At 41.5% G+C, this 21,566-nt stretch overlaps 1 protein-coding gene across 2 annotated transcripts in view; it reads right to left on the reverse strand.

The window, feature by feature from the left end:
* GOLM1 (golgi membrane protein 1) overlaps positions 1 to 21,361 on the reverse strand; it is a 34,931-nt gene extending 13,570 nt beyond the window's left edge. For both annotated transcript variants that reach the window (XM_061456298.1, XM_061456297.1), the window contains exons 1-5: positions 21,233 to 21,361; positions 13,293 to 13,465; positions 11,967 to 12,146; positions 3,922 to 3,976; positions 2,773 to 2,875 (exon numbers count right to left, since the gene is read on the reverse strand). In XM_061456298.1, coding sequence (XP_061312282.1) covers positions 2,773 to 2,875; positions 3,922 to 3,976; positions 11,967 to 12,146; positions 13,293 to 13,421 — 467 coding nt within the window. In that variant the 5' untranslated portion in view covers positions 13,422 to 13,465; positions 21,233 to 21,361. The remainder of the gene's footprint in view (positions 1 to 2,772; positions 2,876 to 3,921; positions 3,977 to 11,966; positions 12,147 to 13,292; positions 13,466 to 21,232) is intronic.
* Between the last annotated feature and the right edge of the window lie 205 nt (positions 21,362 to 21,566).

Raw genomic sequence — 21,566 nt, forward strand, 5'->3', positions numbered from 1 at the left:
TTCTATGATTCTTGGAGGTATCAGAAAGACCCCATAAAGCACAGGCACATGACACTGGGCTCAGAATACCTAAAAACGTACGTGTCAAACAGTTATATGTCACGTCACCCCTTGGAAACACAGTGCTCCCACGCTTCAGAACACTCTTTCGCATAGATTAACTCTCCTGGTTTATTTGTCCGGGAGTTCAAGTAAAACCAGATGTACTATATCCATAGCATCGACTGCAAAGTACTTTGTAGTTTGGCTCTTTTCTCTTTAGGGACATTTTAACGTCTATCAAAACCTACCACAGTTTCTGTTCAGAGTACTAGAAACAACCAAACAAAAAGCTAAGATGAAACTTCAACACTCAGGTACGAGAAAAAAAACAACTAATTTTGTGCCTTCCAAGTTAAAAAATTGTATTATTACGCATTCCACACGCACAACCGATTTTATCACTGTCTTCTACAGTGCAATATCCAACTGTATAAAAAAAAAAGTGATTATACCACCATATACCACAATACCACTTCTTCCTTTTTCCACTGGGCAAAGTGTACATGATACTTAAGGTGCAAAACCTGCACCCCTACAACCTGAAATCAAAGAAAGAAATACTGGTATAACAGAAAAGCAGGTCTAATGCCCCCTCCTGCCAAGCTTTACTGAAGACAAACAGATATTGGTTTACTCCTAAAACTGAGGGGAAGAAGTAAGACAACTTAAAAATAACATTTTGAGTCTAATACTTGCTTTTTTAGGCCCATAATCACATAGGGAAAAGGTTGTTCGTAATCAATTAAAATGACAGTATTAATGAAGCATTTAGAGGCAGCAGAGGACTGTATGTAACCAAGTACAGTCAGATTTCTGTTTCTATAACTAACAGAACACAGTGCATAGTAATGTAACTTACTACAACAGTGAAATATTAATATTCCAGCATCCCCCCTAAAAGTACATAACAAACAACATTTTTAAAATTTAATTATATGTTCCTGCTAAAATTTTGTGAATGCTGCAGGGTGCCCAAGCTATAAATCATTCCACGAAAATTTGAGTGCAAAGCTCATTTCCCTCAATTGCATAGCTACAAAAATATCCAGAAACAGAAAATGAACACTTCGGAGTTTTTCAGCAAAGCTAGTGAAGAAAGCACAATCCCTTGACTGAAATAATTGCTTTTATGGACTCCTATGAAGAGACTGCAGGAAACAGTGCACCTGCCTCAGGACCAACTGGAAACAGACTGGAGGCAGACCAGCTAGCAGAATCCCTGTTCAAGCCAGTACATGGCTGAATTATCACGCCTGTCTCTACATCTACCCAGACACAAGCTAACTCATCTTCATCACTGTAACTTAGTTAGCTTTCCACTTTGAGCCAGCCCTGACCCTAAAGCTGTATGCTCAGAATCCAACCTTCTTCTGCTAAATGAAGAGGGATTCTGTACAGTACACTCCCACAAGCAGGGACACTCTGCCAATGATTCCCTCAATAGAGCTATACTTGAAAACATTTTGCCAGACATGGACATAAGTTTTCACAAACCAGATTGACTACATTTGCCTTGTAGCACTTCCCTGCAAGTATCAATCCAGTGCTTCAAAGGATGTACCTCTCATGGACAGAGCAACTGTACAGCATGTATATGTGACTACAGATTCATTTATTCGTGCTGATCTCAGCCTTACAAGGAAGATGCTGGCAAACAGAGACTCTAAATAGCAAAGAACTATGAACAGAGGTCCAGGAGTCCCGGCTCTGCCATTTAACTAAACAGCATAGAGATAGTGCTTAACTGTGGTACACAACAAACAAAACTCCACTAAGACAATACATCTGGGTCATCTTTACTAAATGAGTAACGATGCCTGAGGTGGTGGGGAAGTACACAACCATCTAATAATTGGTAACTTGTAAGTATCCCAAAACCACCAATATTAATCCTTAATTCTTATATGGAGCAGGAGGAAGAGGGAGAAGGAAGGAAAGAAAAAAGGTATTTCAAGTTTGGCCTGCAGATTTCAAATTCTTTGACTGCCATGTTAAACTTTTAGTTGTAATTCCTACTAAATTTGGCTACACAATGGCTGCTGGAAAAATACCTGCCACTACAGAAATTATATTCTTGATGGAAAATAATTATGAGAACATGCAAACAACAAATTCTGGGTTTTTTTTTTGTATCTGTGCACCAGAGGGAAGATATAATAGGATGTGAAGACAGGTGGAGGGAACAAGAACATTACTGACAGAAAGAACACAGGAGAAATTCCTAGTGTATTTCCGATAAGAACTGATAAGAAAACTGATAAGAATTTCTGTTCAGTTACCCACACCTTATAATTCAACGGTAAATCTATAACAAAAAAGATTACTAGCTATGAACTGAAATGCAGGCCCTGACCATAACTGAACCAGAAATTCTCCCAAACTTCTGGTAGCATAATGAGGTACAGCTTCTTATCAGGTATCCCCATACCTTAGTTCTTAAACTTCTTCAGAGTTCAGCATCTTTGTGTTCCAATTTCCTCACCCCACTCTTAAATGTGAATATTGTTACCTTTCTCCTGCAATGGAAGGAACATCAAGAAATGTGGGAGAAGCATCTGGATATCAAGATGCCAAGCACTGCAAGGTCAATGCTTTTCTTCAAGATCAACTGTGAGCGATTTTACAACATGTGTCATATGTTACTTGATCATTAAAAATGTACATTTACTAACAGTGCTATCACAAGTCACCTACAACTCCAGAAGCCATTTTTATAAAGAACATACTTACAGGTCATATGAGAACTTCCTCTGAAGGTTAGTCTGGTTCTTCTGAAACCAATAAACGTTCAGCTGTAGCTTTCCATATTCTGTCTGTAACTCTTTCAAGTGTTCTGACCAAAACAGAATTAAAATATACATTAAAATACATACAAACATATATATCTACATATATTACAACAGAAGTATCAGACAACAGACCAATAGTAAGCACAGTAACTCCATCCATAATGCTTACTACATTTTGTGTACAAATGCACAGATACTTACTAAATTTATTAATCACAGATGTACAAGATAGAGTAAGAAGAGCCTTTCAGCCTAACACAGTAACAAAAATGGTGCAACAAAGATTTCTGACATGCATTTCTTCATAAGAAATACTGTAATTTGTTTACAAACACTTGCTTTGATAGATTTCAGCCCAGGAAATCTTTACGTCTATGAAATACTAATCAGAACATAGTATGAAATGGCATTCATGTTTATTAGCTTACAATAAAGACAAGCTTCCAGTGCTTCCCTGAATAATACACAATTTACAGTTACGTTTCTCAAAAACAGTGGAATCTATGATTTACAGTTTTCTTTCTGATAAAAAGCTCTGTGTGAGAACACAAGAAGAAGGCATCACATCACATTTACCTGCTCCTGGAACTTAGGATCATTCCCTGGACTTCCTGAGGAATAAATTGCTAACAATAATTTTGAAGCACCAACATGAACAGAAACTAATTAGACCGAGTTTTTCTTATTTAAGATAGGAGTCTGTGAATTCCCCCCGTGCTAAAATGCATGACCCAAACACCTCAGGGAGGAATGTAAGAATACGCTGCAAAAAGTAGCATGAAGAATAATATATAAACAATGCACATAGAGGCTAGTTTTATTCCCTATTATTCTATATCATATGGGTCAGAAGTCCTACAACAAGCACTACATGAACAAATCTTTCTACTACTGAGGTAGATTAGTCTGACACTTCACTGAACTGGAACTATGCAGATGCAGGATCTAAGTCACCACAGCTCCAGCACCATCCCCATGACTTGAAGAAAGGCAGGATTCTCAGAAGAAAAAAAAATTAAAACAGAAGTCTTAAAAACAGGGGGCTAAAAAGCGTATATGAAAACGATGTAAAGGGGTATGATGTATATACCTCGTAGGCTTTGGATCAATCGGTCATTTACTGTGATGTTACTCATCAGCACTGCCTGGAAGGAATGAAACAGAAACGACTGTTTTAATTGCAAAGGACCTGCATTACCATTAGTATTATAAACAACATCAACCAAAGCACTTGTAACAAGATCTTTTATTTCTGCAGTGCTGGATTACAGCCAAACACAAAACCTTCTAGCTGCTCTAAAGGTTTAGTAGATTATGAACACTCATTTTTACCCAGATTTCCCAGTAAAGAGCAGGGGAGAGATAACACTCCACTTTAAAAACAGGAGGAATTTAAAGAGTCCAGCCCTAAAATTGCTGGCTGCTTTATTCTGGTTTAATCTCATGCTTGCTTAATCTCACAGTCAGATTTACTGTATTTATCCTTGAAGGAAGAATACAGGATAGCACAGCTTGCCATCAACAACCTTCTCACCAGGGAATCAATACACCTGCATTAAGGCATGTAAGAATGAGCTATGAAAGCATTAATCATTCAGCATAAAAGAACTCTACAAAAGCAACATGAAGCCCTTGCATTATACTACTTTTCCTCTCCCTCTTTGATGACAAATTGCTGGAGTGACCTTTCATTCCCTCACTTTGTTCTCTCATTCTGAAGCTGCAGTCAACATATGAACATTTGGACCAGTCTTTCACCAAGCCTTCTCTACCAACCCATACACACACATGCCCCAAAACACCTGAATATTGACAGAATTAAGGCAAGCCTAAATGAAAATAATTCCTGTGAGCCAGAGGTCAGGACAATTCAGATTCATATTTAACATTCAGAAAGTCTGGTGTACAAGAGTCTGCTTAAGACTACAAAGAGATGAGATTCACTGACCCTTCAGAAACAATCCATTCCAATCTTAGGAGCACTTTCTTGTACTTCACTGCCAGTTTACTCATTATCCCCCTCCCAGGAAAACCCAGTGTTCTGCAGGGGTCCCAGATCAGGGTATACCAAGTCCCCAGCTTCTGCTCAGGTACTGATGTGTGTACATATGTCCACACCACTTTAATGCAAAGAAGTAACTGCATCCATTTTGCCTGCCCAAGTCACTCTGAAACACCCTGAAATGCTGTCAGTGCCTTTTTTCACAAACACTACAGTAATAAGTGCCAGTTGATTAGACAAAGCTAAGCATTCAATCAATCTGAGTGAGACAGCACATAGGAGAGGGCTAGATTTGTCTTTTACTGACCCTTTAAAGAGTCCCGGTTCAGAGGCAGTCATTCATGTACTGATGAACAGGCAACCTTTTTCAACCCTAGGAAAAAAATATTCCCATGCCATTCTATAGATACAGCTGGTCCATGCATACCACTGTGAAACCTCAAGAGCAAAGGCTTTGCTGCTTTGTTGAAAAGGAAAAAACAGTAATAACAACGTGAGTAACAACATATACTTAGGGTTGTTTAATACCTCTCCCTCTCCTTTCTCCTAGGACAAAGAGTATTCTTATTTGTTTTCACTGGTTTATTGGGGAAATGAAATTAATGTTTCAGTGGAAATGACAAGTTTTGCTAATGCACGAGCAACATAATCAAGTTGTTCCATGATTATCACACCTTCAGGGTTTCCAGCATTAGCCATTTCCACAAACTGTCAATGGACCAGAAAAATCAGCATGACGTGGCAATTTTATGTTCTTACAGCTTGTTCTGCCTTGGTTTTGGTTGGCTGGTTGGTTGTTCCCCTCTTAATACAAAACTCCAAAATACCGGGACCACTTATTTGGTAGTAAAACTGACAAGTATTGAACATTTTGTACATTAGGGCAAGAATAACTATAATTAGCTGAACTGAATAAAATTATGTGCCATATGAAAAAGGTTCCTTATATTACAATGGGAAGAAAAAGGAAAAAGCATGCTTCGGCCTGTACGAGTTACATATAACACTGTCCCATGGCAATGCCACACCCACCTCCCTGAGCCTGTGGCTAAGAGTCCGGGGAAAAAAGGTCATGTTTAAAAATCTTGTTAGCCGTTAAACCTGAAATACTGCTTAATAATTTACAGGGCAGTGCTCTGACTGTCAGTTTCCAATCCAATTGTATCATAATGTCAGGCTTTCCATGCCTCCTCCTGCCATCCAAGAGTCAACTAATCTTCACCTCATGCCTGTGAATTTGGCAGACATTATTTTCTTTTGGGTTTTATGCACACCTAAAAGCAACCTGCTGGGAAGTACTAGCAAACACATGCCAAAACACAGTTCTAGGAAGAAACTGGCATTTTAAACCTCATCCAGCCCACAAGACAACACCCTAGAAGTGAGAATCCAGCACTATTATCACAGTATCAAAATGTTACCTTCTGTGACAAAGCAACTCTGTAACTCAGAGCCAGCTTATTTTATTTGCAAACCAGTCTTGCAGAGAAATCCTTCTGATCATCACAGAGGAAAATTCAGTTTCCAATCCGGAGTCAATGCTGCAGGCAGCAGATCTCCAGAAACCAAAAATAAAGCCACACTGCCACCAACAGTGATGGAAAAATCTTGCTCCAGCTGGCTATAAATTTTTTTTAATGACAACCACCAGAGATACATTTTTCTTACTCTTTACAGACCATGTCTATTTAAGTCACACTCTACTTGAGAAACAAAAATTAAAGTTATTGTTTAAACAAAACCCAAAGCATAGGTGCAGAATTACTTGTGAAGAAATCATTTCAAAGCGTATTTTTTGAACACACACATACCATTTGATCTGATTAATGCTTAATGTCCTTAAAACATTTCTTGGGGCCATTATTGCAATAATAGCAACTTTCAGCATTTGCCACCCTCAAAAACCAGCTAACCCAAGTACATTGAGTTCATGTTTGTGTTTTCTAACAATGACTGTATGTGCTGTATATAAAAGCATAAGATACTGCAACAGGAAAAAGGAATAAAATGATAAACAACTTGACGAGAGTAAACACTGGCTTCAGAACTAAAACCTAAGAAAAAGGGGTATGCATTCACAAATATAGCTGTCAGACAGAGAAAAAGATGAGCTACAGGAACAGTAAATCAGCTGGTAAGAACAAAACCAAGCAGGAACAGAGCAAGCTGAGAGATAAGATCTATACATCCAGAAAACAGCAGAAACAAGCATTTATAATTAATCAGGGAGAAAAAGGGTACCTATTTAATGATTAACTATTTAACTCAAACTGACCTAAGTCCTTACTGCAAAAAAAAAGGAGCTGTTCTGCTTTGCACGCTCCTGCTCTCCACCACCATTCTGGCCATGCAGCACAAGCCACACTTTGATTATCTGTTGTTCATTTCTTAATTGTATCTGGAGACTTCCACCCCACTTCTCTATTTTTGAAAGCACACCTCCCCACACACACACTTGCCTAGTAACACACATCATCAATTGTTTTCTTTGTACTCTTCTTCACCATTTTGAAATAAAGAAACCATTTATAACAACCACGAAAAAGCTTTTTCATTCTAGGACACAAGATTAATGGATAACTACATACTAGCAGCTGGGGAAAAAGTTCATAAATAAGATCTCAAAGGAAATATTTCTCTTTTAGGTTGGCCTTTGTACTGCACACTCACGTATACTTCAGTGAAGGTACGCCAATTGAAGCATGGCCAAAACAAATTTCAAGCCCAAAATGGAGGAGACATTTTTCATTTAACAGTACTTCTCACTGAACTCCATTCAGAAATTACAGACTTTTTCTCACCCTCAACAAAGGGGGGGGGGGGGGGGGGGAGGGGGAGGAGGGAAATTAACCGATAAAACCAACCAAACCTCCCAAAACTCCAACCGACTCTCTTCGTAAAGAGTGATCCTGGCAAAGATTAGGGACGCTATCTGGACTCTATCACACCCTCCACTAAAAGCAATCTAGACTCTCTTTTTCCATGATGAGGGACCATGCACCATGACGTGGGGCAAGTCAGCTCTCTAAAACTGCAGAAACCATCAAAACAGTAAAGTTGACAATTTCTTACACTCTCAGCAGAAGAAAGAGGAATTTGACACATATGAGTAAGAAATTACTTTTACAAGTGCAGGGCAACAGCAGGCCAATTGGAGAAAATAAGACCTGTACAGCTACAGGACTTCCATGTCATTGTTATATTCCATTAAAACCCAAATAATAAGCAGTGTAAATAGAACAGAATCCTGTTACATGAGAATCTTGATAGAAATCTGCACAGGTATACATAATGTATCTTCTACTTTCCTTTTTGTCCATTCATTTTGCTATAAAAGGGGTAGAAACGTGCCAGTAGTTAACTTTTAAGCTACACATACTCTGAATTTCCACACCTAGGATGCCTACAGTTCAGATAGACCCAGGCCATCAATTTTTTTTTAATTTACCATGAGAAAATGTATTTTAAACAGAGGTAGTGTTCTAAACCTGTGCTGTAGCAGTTACGATAAGCAGACTGATCTCTCTTGTTAAATTAGTAACATCATGCTATGGCAAGTAGAGCAGGGGACAAAGCAGCATTTGCTTTTCCTTAAAGCTTTTTGAAAACTAGAAGATGCAACATTGGTTTATAAAATAAAAACAAAACACACATAAGCACCTTCTTCTTTTCACAGCAGACTTTCTTCTCTCTCTCCCTCCCTGCCACTGTCATCTCTTTTGAGTGGAGCCAACTCTCTGCATACTGATAGGTATTTTGTTTCAGAAGCTGTGCTGGGAATTTAAATCTTCCCAGAGGGACGGGATCCGAGAGCAGCTGTGGCCAGTGTTAAAAGACACTGAGCAACAGGACAGTGACGTGCTTCACATATAATGCACAAAGCTCGGCCCCTCTCCTCAGCGAAACAAGATGTGGGCTGGAGAAGAATTACATAAAACCAAAGAAAATTACAAAAGTATACTCTAGCTGTTAAAAACAAGAGAGATGACACATATTGTTCTCCTATTACACTCTTCAAAATGACTATCACGGCTGTGCATATCCCAGGAACTACAAGTCCTGAATAACAAACATACAGAATATTGCTCTTTAGGAAATCACTTATGGATTACAAACAGCCCTTTGCACTCCTCATTACTTATCTGTTGTGACTAAGAGTTCATGTAAGCTCTCTTGATCTCTTTAGTCTATCTCTGTATGGATTTCCACAAGCCATTTGCTGAACCTGTATCAGTCCTTAAAAATTCAAGGAGATTTTTTAAAAGCAAACTGGTGACTGAAGTGTTTCATACGTACTCAGACCTAACAGAATAATAATTACAACAGCAGCTTCCCAGGATTACACTGGTTCAGGGAATGGTGAGCCCACGGGGTATTTCAGGCTCTGATTTCCTCCTGCCTTCTATGTCCTCATCCTTTAAGTAGCACAGAGACAGTTCTACTGGAAAAGAAGGCAAATTTAACTCAAAATGGTTGTTCCTATATAGATTTTTTCTATAATCAGCAGAACTATATTTTTATCCTGAAACAGATGGGTTTTCAAGACAGACCATTCACTCTTACACATCAGCTGAAAGCATTTTCATTTTTAAGAACATCTAGAACTAAACAAAATCACGTTTATCACTCAAAGATCTGTCTAGTTAGTTAAACAGTTTGCATTATTTTTAAGGCAAGTTGAGAGACTTGTGATTTGGATTTGCATTCATTCTCTGTGACTAGGTAAATATTTGCTACTAATCCCCATGGAGTAAACAAAGTTCAGTTCAACCACCAAGTTTCCAATAACTAGAAATGATGAATTCATTACTTGCCTCTCAGGAATCCTGGATTCCACTGAAATCCATGAAGCCAAAAAAAAAAAAAAGATATGTCTGCTCATGTGTGTATATGTATGCACACATTAACATACAACACACACTTACATACCAATATAGATACACAAAAAAAGGACTCAGAAATAGTCTTTTCTTACATCCTACATCCCTCTGTAGAATAACCTCTGATCCTGGACAAATTCTTCAGATCAGGATCCTTAGCACAAAGAACTAAGTTTTCCCTCTCCTCCCTGTCTTCATATCACCAGCATTCCTAAATGAGAAGGGGGGGAATCCATGCCAACTTGGCTAATGGCATCTTTTGACAAATACACAGGTTCCCAGTAAAACAACTCTCCCTACTCTTTAATCAGTGCTGGAAAACAAACTACTACTGCGCAGGACACTTGCTCATGTGTTACAAGAGCAACAAAAGCTAAGTTTGAATTTGCCACAAAGTGGTGCACAGGCACACACATACTCGTCCTGTCACTTGAGGCTCCTGAGACATGCTCTTCTCCAGTCGTAAAAAGCAAAAGACAGGAAATGAGTACACCGTACCCCGTTCACCTAATGCTTCCTATAGCATCAGCTGCTGCGGTTTCAACAGCAAGCTTCATAGACTACTCCATTAATGAACAATTGCATTTTAGGATGATGGAGGAAAAAACACTTAAGAGAATGTAAGAGCTATCGACCCCAAAATCCACCTTGCCCAGCACCCTGGATGCCAAATAAACACCAAGGCAGCTACAGTATTTGCCAAACAGCAGCTATTTCTGGCTGAGGAACATCTGGAGCCAGACTTGAATGCCTTTGTATTGGGCAGTGGCACAGATGTTTGTCCAAGGTTAACCAGTCACTTTTTAACCCACACAGACCCACTGCAACTGGGAATTATGGATGTCACATATTTGCAGCTTCACTATCTATTGCATGAAGAGCATTTCTGCTCAGTCTGAACTACAACTTGCTGACTGCATTTGAAGCCCAACAGTGGATGGAGAACAACCATTCCTTGCCTCTCCCAGCCATGAGCACTTTCCGCACAATTCATGATCCTAGATATGTCCACAACAGCTCTACTCAGCTGGCTCTTGTCCAGCCTGGAATCTACACTGTGGATTCCTGCAGAGAAACTCTGCACAGCTTTGGTCACCCTCCTCACTCTTCTCTGCGCGGCTTTCCCACAATCCAAAACTCCACCAGTGGCCTCCCCACAGCACAACAACTAATCCAGTTTATTTTTAAGATGCCTTGTAACTTTTTTCTGTAACTTTTGTCTTATCATTCACCCCTGTGATAACAGTCTCACCAACATGGCTGCATAATTTCTCTACAAGCAATTTATGTATTTCCCTTAGCATTTCCAGGTGTGAATGCATTCATTAATCTCCCTCATCCCTGTCACCGACTCTTTCAGAAGGAAACGCCAGGAGACTTCAGAAGCAACGTCTCCTTTTCCAAAAACCACTTTTACTCTTTCCCAGACTACCACATCCACCCACACATCCAACAGCAGTTTTGGTTTTGTAAAATACTTTCCAACTCTTTTCCTGGCACAGATGCCAGGTTTAATGGACGACAGCTCCTTCATGTCTTATAGACTCAAAACCACCACAACAACAAGGTGGATCATGTGATGTCAGCTACATTTGTCTAGTACCACAGTAGTTTGAAGCAGAAAGGTAGCACACCATAGACTGGCAGAAACATTTCATTCACCAAGCTTCGTTAAAATGCCTGGGTGAGCACCTGTCAGCACCTCTCAACATCCACCCTATGCTGTGAACTCTGGCCAGCATGTCCAGTTAGCTGACTCCTAACACTTTTGACTAAAGGAAAATCTGCTTATAAAAACAAAACTTAAACCATATTTCCCTCGTAAAAGAGACTGTAAATTAAGCAAAAATTGAGCAAATACTTAGTTCTGTTTGCCCTCTCCTTACCTTTTGTTTGTTTCTTTGTTCTGTTTAACTCGTGAATGTGCTTTTACTCCTTGCAGGAGAGAATTGGAATGTAAAAAGACGCCAAAACAGATGGTGAGTTTCACCAACATGTGAACTGGGGGAGAGGTTCTATTCCAGTGTTGCTACTTGTATCTTCTAACATTTCATGTGTTATACAATGAAAGCTATAATGTTCATTCAACTTGCAATAGCAGACAATGACACATAAATGTTTTGCCACACCAACACAGACTGTATGCCCATCAGCTGGAACATTTGAGCAACCTTATTCTGTTGCAGAGAGTGTATTGGTAAACCACAGTCTCACAGAAAACTGTGACCAGGTATAAACACCTCTGGGCCCTACCTTCTCTTCCTGGTGTAGCTTGTTGACATTTTCCATCTGAAAGCTGTGCAAGGACTGGATTTTGTCAATCTGCTGCCGCTGCTTCTCTAGCTCCCCTTGGAATTCATTCTTCTTGAGTTCCACGGCACCCCTCTCTGCTGCCGCACGGCGGACTTTACCTTCCAGATCCATGATCCGACCCTGAGAAAGAGCAAATTTGCCCAGGCAAATAGAAATTACTATTCTCCAATGAAAAGTGACTATTCTCAATAGACTCTTCTCCAATACAAAGAATATCAATTTCACAGAACTAACAATTCTAATGTCACCAAAGTGTTGTGCTGGCCAGGGGCTCCTGCCACATACATAGACACACTCTCCCCAGTTTAAATAAATTAACAGTACAGTATATTCTGCAGAGACTATAAAAATTTCAGTTAAATATAAAAGAATTTAATCCAAACAATTCTGACATCACTGCACTTTTCAGTGTTGGTCTTAAACTAACTCAGAGGGAAAATTCATCTCTCAAATCAGTATGTTTTCCCGGAAGACTAGGAAAAAAGCAGGAGGAAGACAACACTACCTAACTTGCACAAACAAGTGACATATAGCTGTTACACAGAGACACATACGAGAAGGACTCATTTATTAGCAAAAGATCACCCTTCTTCTTGATTGGTCAAAGAGCAGCAACAAGCAGAGGAGAACTGGGCCTGGAGAAGACTCCACGGAGACCTTATTGTGACCTTTCAGTGCTTAAAAGGGGCCTATAAGGCTTCTTAGCAGGGGCTGTTAAGACAGGACAAGGAGTGATGGGTTTAAATCAAAAGAGGGGAGAATCAGGTTGGGCGTGAGGAAAATATTCTTTACAACAAGGGTGGTAAAACACTGGCAAAAGTTGTCTGGAGAGATGGTGGACACGCCATCCCTAGAGACATTCAAGGCCAAGGCTGGATATGGTTCTGGGCAACCGGATCTAGTTGAAGATGTCCATGCTCATTGTAGGAGGGCTAGACCACATGGCCTTTGAAGGTCCCTTCCAAACCAAACTATTCTATGATTCTAGGAATGGAGAGTTAGAAAGATAGCTGAATGCTTTGTGTGAGCATAAGTAACAAGTACCACATATGCAGGCTTTCAAGTTCTGGGTTTCCCTCACCTAAAAATCAGAATTCCTCTTACCACCCCATCTCCCACTACTGATAAGCAGCTGTAGTATTTATGAGAACTCCTACAACACGCTGAAGCTCCTTGCCCACCACATGTAGGAGAAGCATCCTTCTTCTGGACTATATTTTTAACCACACAAGTACACAACGACATGCAGAGTAATACGTAAGTTACCTGCAGATCCACGCTGCGAGAACTTGCAACCCAGTAATTGAAGCCCAAAACAATGATGCACGCCACGAGCGCAGCCACAAGCAGAGGTGGAGACTTCATCCCTCGGCAGCTGTTTCCTAGTCCTACCATTTCAGGAAAAGCACAAATCCAAATAACTGCAACAGTGTGGAAACCTGCAAATTAAAATATGCACATTAGATTGCATCCTCCACTACAGCTACTTTATACATGCAATGAAACTTACTGCAGTAACAAAACTGCTCTCTGCTGAGGGGACTACATCCAGGCAGGAAGGCACACTGTCTAGATACTTCCATCTGAAAGACTAAGAAAGGCCATCTTGTGCCATCACCTTGTACATAAAGCTTCACATGGACTTGAGGGGGAAGCCTTGAATATTCCTAGCAATATAATGAAAATCTGCAATGAACAGAACAAACCAGTCATGCTTTTATCATATATTACACCCAGACTTGGTCAGGTAACACTGGTCTACAGATAGAGGATAAATTCCTTGTTATCTCTTTTAGTCAGAAAATAAGCCTAGTCTCACTGTTTCAGGAGCAATTTGCACTTTGCTTCCAAAACTCAGGCAATTTCAACTTACTCCCTCTGACAATATTAACTTGTGCTTCCAGGTTTATAAATGAATAAATTAGATTGAACCAAATTACTTTAAGGATAATATAAATAAATAAATAAAAATAATTAGCATACACTCCACGAATACCATGGTAAATTACATTAAATGATGCTGGTTTTGATCCTCAGCTGCTGTCTCTGATCCTAAGAAAAAACAAACAACCTTGCTTTAACAAATGAGCAGCACCAAGGGTACTACTGGTTGCTATGACACTTGGGCTGCTTCTGCAAAACAGCCCATCTTAATATAAAAGTGTGAGCAAAGGGCAGTCACAATTCTGTTTGAAATAGGCTATGTTCATCCTGTGACATGATAAAAATCTGCTCGTAATGAGAGTAATAGCAGGTAGCTCAATGAATCCTCAAACTCCACTGGGAACCTTGGGCACAGTTCATAATAGATTGCTCTCTTGTACACTGAGATCAATGTTTTCTCTTTTTGTACTCCTGCAGACAAAAGCCCACAAAGATGAGCACAGAAGATGAATCAGATAGCAAGCATAGACAGATACGTCAAAAGGCATTAACTAAATCTGAAATGGGTACATTTACTACTAATATCTTATACAGCCTCTCAAGGTACATTCTTTTAAATAAACTGACTTTTTCCCTAGAGATGCAATTCAGAGGTTGTCATATACTTAAAAATTAATACATCATAGCAACTCTCAAAGGGTTTCACATGCACATAGCCTGTAATCACAGGGGAAGAAGGTCATGCCAGAAGTAGCAGGTACCAGAAATTCTGATTCTACTTATGGCCAGCACTTTAGTCTTTTAACAGCTCACCTGTACCTAGGTCTGCACATGCACCCTCCACAAAATCCCCTTTGCATTCAGTTTAAAATATAACCCATGTTCTTTCCTCAGCAGGGAGTACACAATACTGTCAGACTGGTGAAAATCTCAAATCTATGCGTCCTCTGAAAAGTCTGTGAATGTGTTTGTATTTGGGAATGGGGTACATATGGACCCTAAGAGTACAACATGGATTCCTGAAAATGCTGCCTCTTTGTGTACATGCACACACACACATACACAAAAAAAAAAAAACAGAAAAACAAACAATGAAACAACACAAACATACAAACATCAAACCCACAGAAAACCCCAAAGCAAACCAAAACAAGCGTGCATGACTGCACAGGTCCAACACTTGAGATTCTTGCTTAAGGAAACCTCAGCTACTTGAGCAAACTGACACATGCAGTAGAGCTCCAGTGGACACCCATGGGGCCATGTGCAGCTGAAGTAAGGATCAACAGAAAAAGCAAAGGCATGAGGAGGGACCATGCACTTTTGTTGTTTTACAAAAAAAAATCAAGATGCAGTAGACTAAGACACACAGAGATATGCACAAATTTCCAATACAAATCCAGGAACTGCAGAAATACGTACATCTTGCACAGACTATTCTCCTGCTTTGCCATCCTAAGAGGAGCACCTGAGAAGTACAGACCTGCCTTACTTTACACAGATCCACTGAAAACCAAGAATCACAGATCTCCAGAGTGGCAAAAATGAGAGGGGAAAATGGGGAAGATCAGCACTGCCACATGAGCTAAGAACAAGATAATTAATTTACTTTTGTTTACTGGAATAAAATACTACATTTCAAATAATGTGTATTGGAACCTGCCATGAAGTCATTTGTATCCTGTTCTTCACTGTAAGAATATTAGCTGATACACTTGAAAACATGGAAAGATACTAAACACAGCACTGCAAGATATAGTGAGTCATTCCAAGCGTTACTTGAATAAAATAATTGGCATTTTCCTCCTAGTGGTCAGAAATAGAGAAAGTCATCTATATTATCAGCAGTAACAACTTGCACTGGAATTTAATACTGGTAAATGTGTGGGACTAGCTATTTAGCTCAATTTTCAGAGCTAAAAGCAAACTACATTGTTCAAAGGAAGAACAATTAGTTCAACATGTAGGTTAAAGCACAAGTGCAAAACCATGTTAAAGGAATGCTGATATACCTACTGAGTATGCAAATCCCGCAGTCTCAGGAACTCTTCCACTGTTTTCAGCTATTAAAAACAAGCAGGCAAGAAAGCATTGATTTCCTGATGGAATGTTTGACTGCATATCCTGGGTTCAGCAGTAGCAGCCATTTTTCTCCTTCTTGGTAGCTGGTGCAGTGCTGTGTTTTGACTTTCAGCCTGGGAACAGAGCTGATAACAAGGATGTTTTGGTTTGGCCAAGGACTTTGTGAGCCTCATGCTCTGTCAGGGAGGAGGGGAAGCCAGGAGGAAGCAGAGACAGGACACCTGACCCAAACTGACCAAAGAGGTATTCCATACCACAGCACGTCATGCCCAGGATGTAACTGGGAGTTAGCCGGAAGGGCTGGGGGACTGCAGGGTTGGAGGAGGTATGGGTCGGTGCTTGGTCAGGCTGAGGGGGGGCAAGTTATCGGTCGGCTGGTGCTGAGGTGTTGTATTCTCTTCCCTTGTTATTTCCTTTATCATTATTATCATTGGTGGTAGCAGTAGTGATCTCTGTTATACCTTAGTTACTAAACTGTTCTTATCTCAACCCGTGGGAGTTGCATTCTTTTTGATTCTCCTCTCCATCCCTCCAGGAGCAGGGGGGAGGGCAAGAAAGGGGGGGAAGTGAGTGAATGAGTTACCTGACTGGGTTTAAACCACGACACTGCGATACATTGCTCTCTCTAGAAAATCCAGTGTTGTTTGCCCTTAAGTAATTTATGTTCATTGGGAATATATTTTTATACTCAACAGGAGGAAAGGCAAAATGTAGGAGAAAGAGATGAAACCCAAGAAAGATCTTCTATCCAAATAGAGCAGACCCAAAACATTACCTCAGTTGCAAAACTGATATTCCCTTTCTCATCAGTTTAAAAATTACAACTTTTTAACTTTGTATCATGGATATACACACATGTATCCTGGAGCAGCCTGGAGAAGAGAAGGCTGGGTGGAGACCTCATAGCAGCCCTCCAGTATCTGAAGGGGGCCTATCAAGATGCTGGGGAGGGACTCTTCATTAGGGCCTGTAGTGATAGCACAAGGGGGAATGGGATCAAACTTAAACAGGAGAAGTTCAGGTTAGAGTAGGAATTTAGGAAGTTAGGAATTTAGGGAGTTAGAATTTAGGAATCAGAATTTAGGAGGAAGTACTTTACTGTAAGGGTGGTGAGGCACTGGAATGGGTTTCCCAGGGAAGTTGTGAATGCTCCATCCCTGGCAGTGCTCAAATCCAGGTTGGAGAGAGCCTTGGGTGACATGGCTTAGTGTGAGGTGTCCCTGCTCATGGCAAGGGCGTTGGAACTAGATGATCTTAAGGTCCTTTCCAACCCTAACTATTCTATGATTCTGTTCTATGATCCTATGTATTTTGGAGGACAGATAAGCAAATCAGCTCAGTAAGCACATTTACATGGGAATTATTTGTACATGCTGTTTTCCAGGAAACATCTGGTTTGGCACAGTTATCTGAATTGAAAATAAAATACATTTATGATTTTATGGGTAAGAAAATTATTTTACTCAACGTGAAGGAATATATCACTCATGAATGTTTACTACAGATGTGAAAATGAGATGCTGTATCTTGTGCATAATGCTCTACATTTGGTAAAGCATAAAATTCCAGAATTTTGAACAGCAGATTTCATTCTTCTGTTTTGCCAACTTACTAATGCTTCATCAAGAGGGAGATATTTTAGCCTCTGAAATATTCAAGCAAATTAACACACAGGACACTTTTATTTCCCACATTAATACATTATCAGTCTGTCTGATCAATTCCTTCTTTTATTATACTCACCTGAAGTAGGATAGCTAATATTCAGTGATCTTCCACTACAGATAACTAACAACCACGCTGACAAAGTCTGAAGACTAAGACATTCAAGGCAAAGACAGAGCAAAACAATTTTTGCATTTCAGATTTCCAGAAGGAAAACCAAGTCCCTCTGTTCGCAAGATCCAGCTCTGTGTATCTGCACAACACCTGCCAGGCAGGAATAAGCAGAACAGATAAAAATTCCATCAAAGCAGCATGTAGACAGAGTGGGAAGCAAAAGGTGTCCCTTAACCCCTGCCTGCATAGCTGCCTACCCACTGTCTCCTTCACGACCTAGCTTGCATAAGCCAGAGCAGCACATGAAGGCCATGTACAGATGGAGCAGCCACTGAAAAATGAAGGCACATCTTCCTTGGAGGTCTGCTGCTTGGATTATGGACAGAGCCTTAGTAAAACCCCTTTGGAAAGGCAGGGCCATAACCTGAGGCAAAAGGGACTGAAAAAACAAGGACCCGAGGGGTACCAGACAGCACTGAGAGGATCCACAACCCCACCCAACCAGACCTGCTAACAGGCAACCACTCTGTCCAGGCTGAGGAAATCTTCTTCAATCCAGGGACTGCTGCAGACAGACCATAGGGCTATTCCCACCTTTTGCAGATTCATCCCAAATTTCTCAACAAGACTCTGGAAGAAATCACCTGTCCTATGGCAGAGAGGGTTGGAACTAGATGATCTGGAAGGTGTCCTCCGATCCAAACCATTCTATGTTTCTATGAAAATTCTTATGTCTGACTGTTTGAATAAAAGTATACTAGCTTTACCAAGCAAGCTAATCAAAACCTCTTCCCCTTACAACAGTTAGCTAGTTATACCCAGACATGACTAAATCAGACTAAAAGATAGCAGAAATTGGATTTTATTTAAATAATAATTAATCAAAGCTTTTAAAAACGTAATTCTTAGGAAAGTGAATCAGACATAGAGCAAATATTTGTGCACCCAGTCTTCAAAACAAGGTGATATTTTGGGTGTGGGTTGAAATGAATAGGTTATAAAAATAAGTCAAAACCTTTTATTTTCAGTTTTATATATGGTTAACATACAGTAGTGATCATCCCTGAGAGAGAAATCCAGTTGTTGGGTCTCACTCACAGTTGGATGTTACCCAAAGTATCACCATTCACAGTCCCACAGCAACCTTCAGGCTTTCAAGGGTGCCCTGACTGCTTTACAGGGGTCAGAGACAAAACACAGTAGGTTTCTCATCATCCTCTGCAGCAACACTAGGGGTGGTTTTTTTTCGAGTTAGCAAGTCAGAAAAGGTCAGACAAATGCTCTTCCAATGGAGATTTGAAGTTTGTATAATGAATTCAAGTGTGCTGACCACAGACTTTCTAAATACCATGCACAGGAATCCACAAACTGCAGGCTCAAACATCCAAACAAATTAAAAAAAAAACACCACCCAACCACCAAACAAACCAAAAAACACAAAACCAAAACCAAACAAATCGACAAAACCTCCTGGAACACTCAGCTCCAGCCACTTTTCAAACTTCTGTTCTTTGAACGACTGGCTCACTTCAAAGCAGCAACCACTCCCAGAAAAAAATCGAACACGGATGCCACAGGATGTCATTGAGTCACTATTTGTTCAAATTACCAAGTTACTTTTCACAGGAAGGGGAGAAGCATTTGCAGCACAACACACTGAGCAGCTGCACTCTCACTCTTCTCAGGAATAACCGTCATTAGACACTCAGCTCAGAAAAGGTCTTCCTTTTCTAATGCATTTTCAACTAGAAGTAACAGAGCAGAAAAATATGAAGATACTGAAGAAGCATTATCTTTTCAGGGGGAGGATGACTGTTACCACTTGTCCATTAATTATTTTTCAGCTCAGGAAGTATCTCATCTTTCAAATGACTACAAGAAACTATAACTAACACCCACGATGTCCTGATCTTTATCTGATTAAAGAGATATCCCCAAAGAGGTGTGTAGCTAACCAGATGCTAGAGATTTAAGGCAGGTACTGATTCTGATTAAGGAAGTTAGTTGACCAAAGTTAACTTGAGAAAATCTTCTAAAATACCCATATCTGAAGTTTCTGGACATGCTGTCTAGGTGTAATTGTTGACAATACTATAACTGCCTGAAAATACTGTGCATGAAAACAAACTCACACAAGCAGCTCATATACCAGAATGATCTCATCATTTCTTCAAAGCGTTCATTTATTTTAAGGAAAATATTCTGTTGCCAGTATTTTTCCCATAGAACATGAACTATCTTGTTAGGATCACCATTAATAGGACACCCTCTTGATCTTAAAAACCCCACCAACATTAGGAAATGGATGTGGCGAGAAAACCACTATGCTCCTGTCCTCCCACCTCTGTAACACTACATGCATGGTTTCGTTGTAAAACACATAAACCTCCCCCTAGAAAAGTAAAAAATAAAGATTGCAAATAGCTCTTCATGAGCAAAGTTCTATCAAGATGTAACATGAGGCGTCATCTCAAAGGAGTCAACACAGGGGCCAGGTTAATTACAAACATGACCAGTTACATCTGGAAGGTGACAAGGGAATCCAACAAAGCAAAGTGAGGTTAGCCTCCAGGGTGCCTTAAACAAACACCGTGTTTACTGTCTAACCAGCAGCTGAACGAAAATTTCTGAGGAGGTGGGTGAAACACTTCGCCAAGCATAAATGGGAACGGCTCTGGAGGCACGAACTTGTTAACAGCCACCAGCCATCCCAGCGGGAGTGAGAACTCCACAGCTCTGCCTACTGGGGAGGAAGAGAAGGGAGCCGCTCAAGCAAAACTGGCTCAGAAGAAAGAGGTAGAAGGGGGTGAATAGTTTCAGGTCACAGCCCTGGTTGGAAGGCACCCGGAAAGGCCATCTGGTCCCACCTTTACCGTTGAGCCTGGAGGAGATTACCTCACGCCCTGCCTTGTTACGGCCCTTTCTGATTTCTAACATCATCGTTTCTACCCCCACTGTGGAGGTCTGTCTACCTCCATTTCTACCTACCAGAACTGTTTAGGGCTAAACACGCTTCTCTCTACGCTAAAGACCCAAAAAGGGAAGACTGACTGAACAAAGAACGACAAAGTACTGCAATAAAGCGCCCTTAGTGCCAGGTATGCTCGCAGGCGAAGCCCAGACGAACCTGCCATCCACCTACGGCGAGCGGCGAGCTCCCGCGGGACGGAGCCCGCCCTGGCCGCATCTCGCCGGCCGCCTCGCACACCCCGCGCCGGCGCCGCCGCTCGCCACCCGCCGCTGCTGGAGCCGGCCGAGCCCAGCCCGGCGGGCAGCGCCAGCCAAAGGACGGGCGGCAGGCCGCGGCCCGGGGTCCCTCACGCCCCGCCGCCAGTCCCCGCCGGCCGCCTGCCCCAGCCGCGGCACAGGCCGCCGTGCGGGGAACGGGACTCCAGGCAGGCCCGGCCGCAGCAGCCCCCAGCCCAGCCCAACAGGCAACGGCGGGGACCGCGGCCGCTCACCTCAACTTCCCGAGCCGCCGCGTCGAGCAGGAAGGCGGCGGCCGGTGGCGTGCCCCCCGCAATCCCCGGCGCCCGCTGCGAGAGAGAGCGGAGGTCGGAGGCACCGCGGGCAGTGACGGGAGGGCTCGCCTCGGCACAGCAGGGCAGCGCTGGCAGGAAGTGTGGGACGAAGAGGAAGCCTGCTGGCCTCACGGGCAGCTGGAGCACCCGGGCAGCCCTCGCCCAGCCCCGCCCCGGCACGCCGCCTAGCCCTGCCGGAGGCACCCGAGGCCAGGGGCCGCCTCGCGGCTGCCACCAGCGCCGCGTCCCGCTGGCGCCTGCCGCCGAGAGGACA

This window comes from Pezoporus flaviventris, unplaced genomic scaffold (assembly GCF_033815535.1).
Source record: "Pezoporus flaviventris isolate CSIRO_AGI_PZ_B2104156 unplaced genomic scaffold, CSIRO_AGI_Pfla_v1 ptg000022l, whole genome shotgun sequence".
Lineage (NCBI taxonomy): Eukaryota > Metazoa > Chordata > Aves > Psittaciformes > Psittacidae > Pezoporus > Pezoporus flaviventris.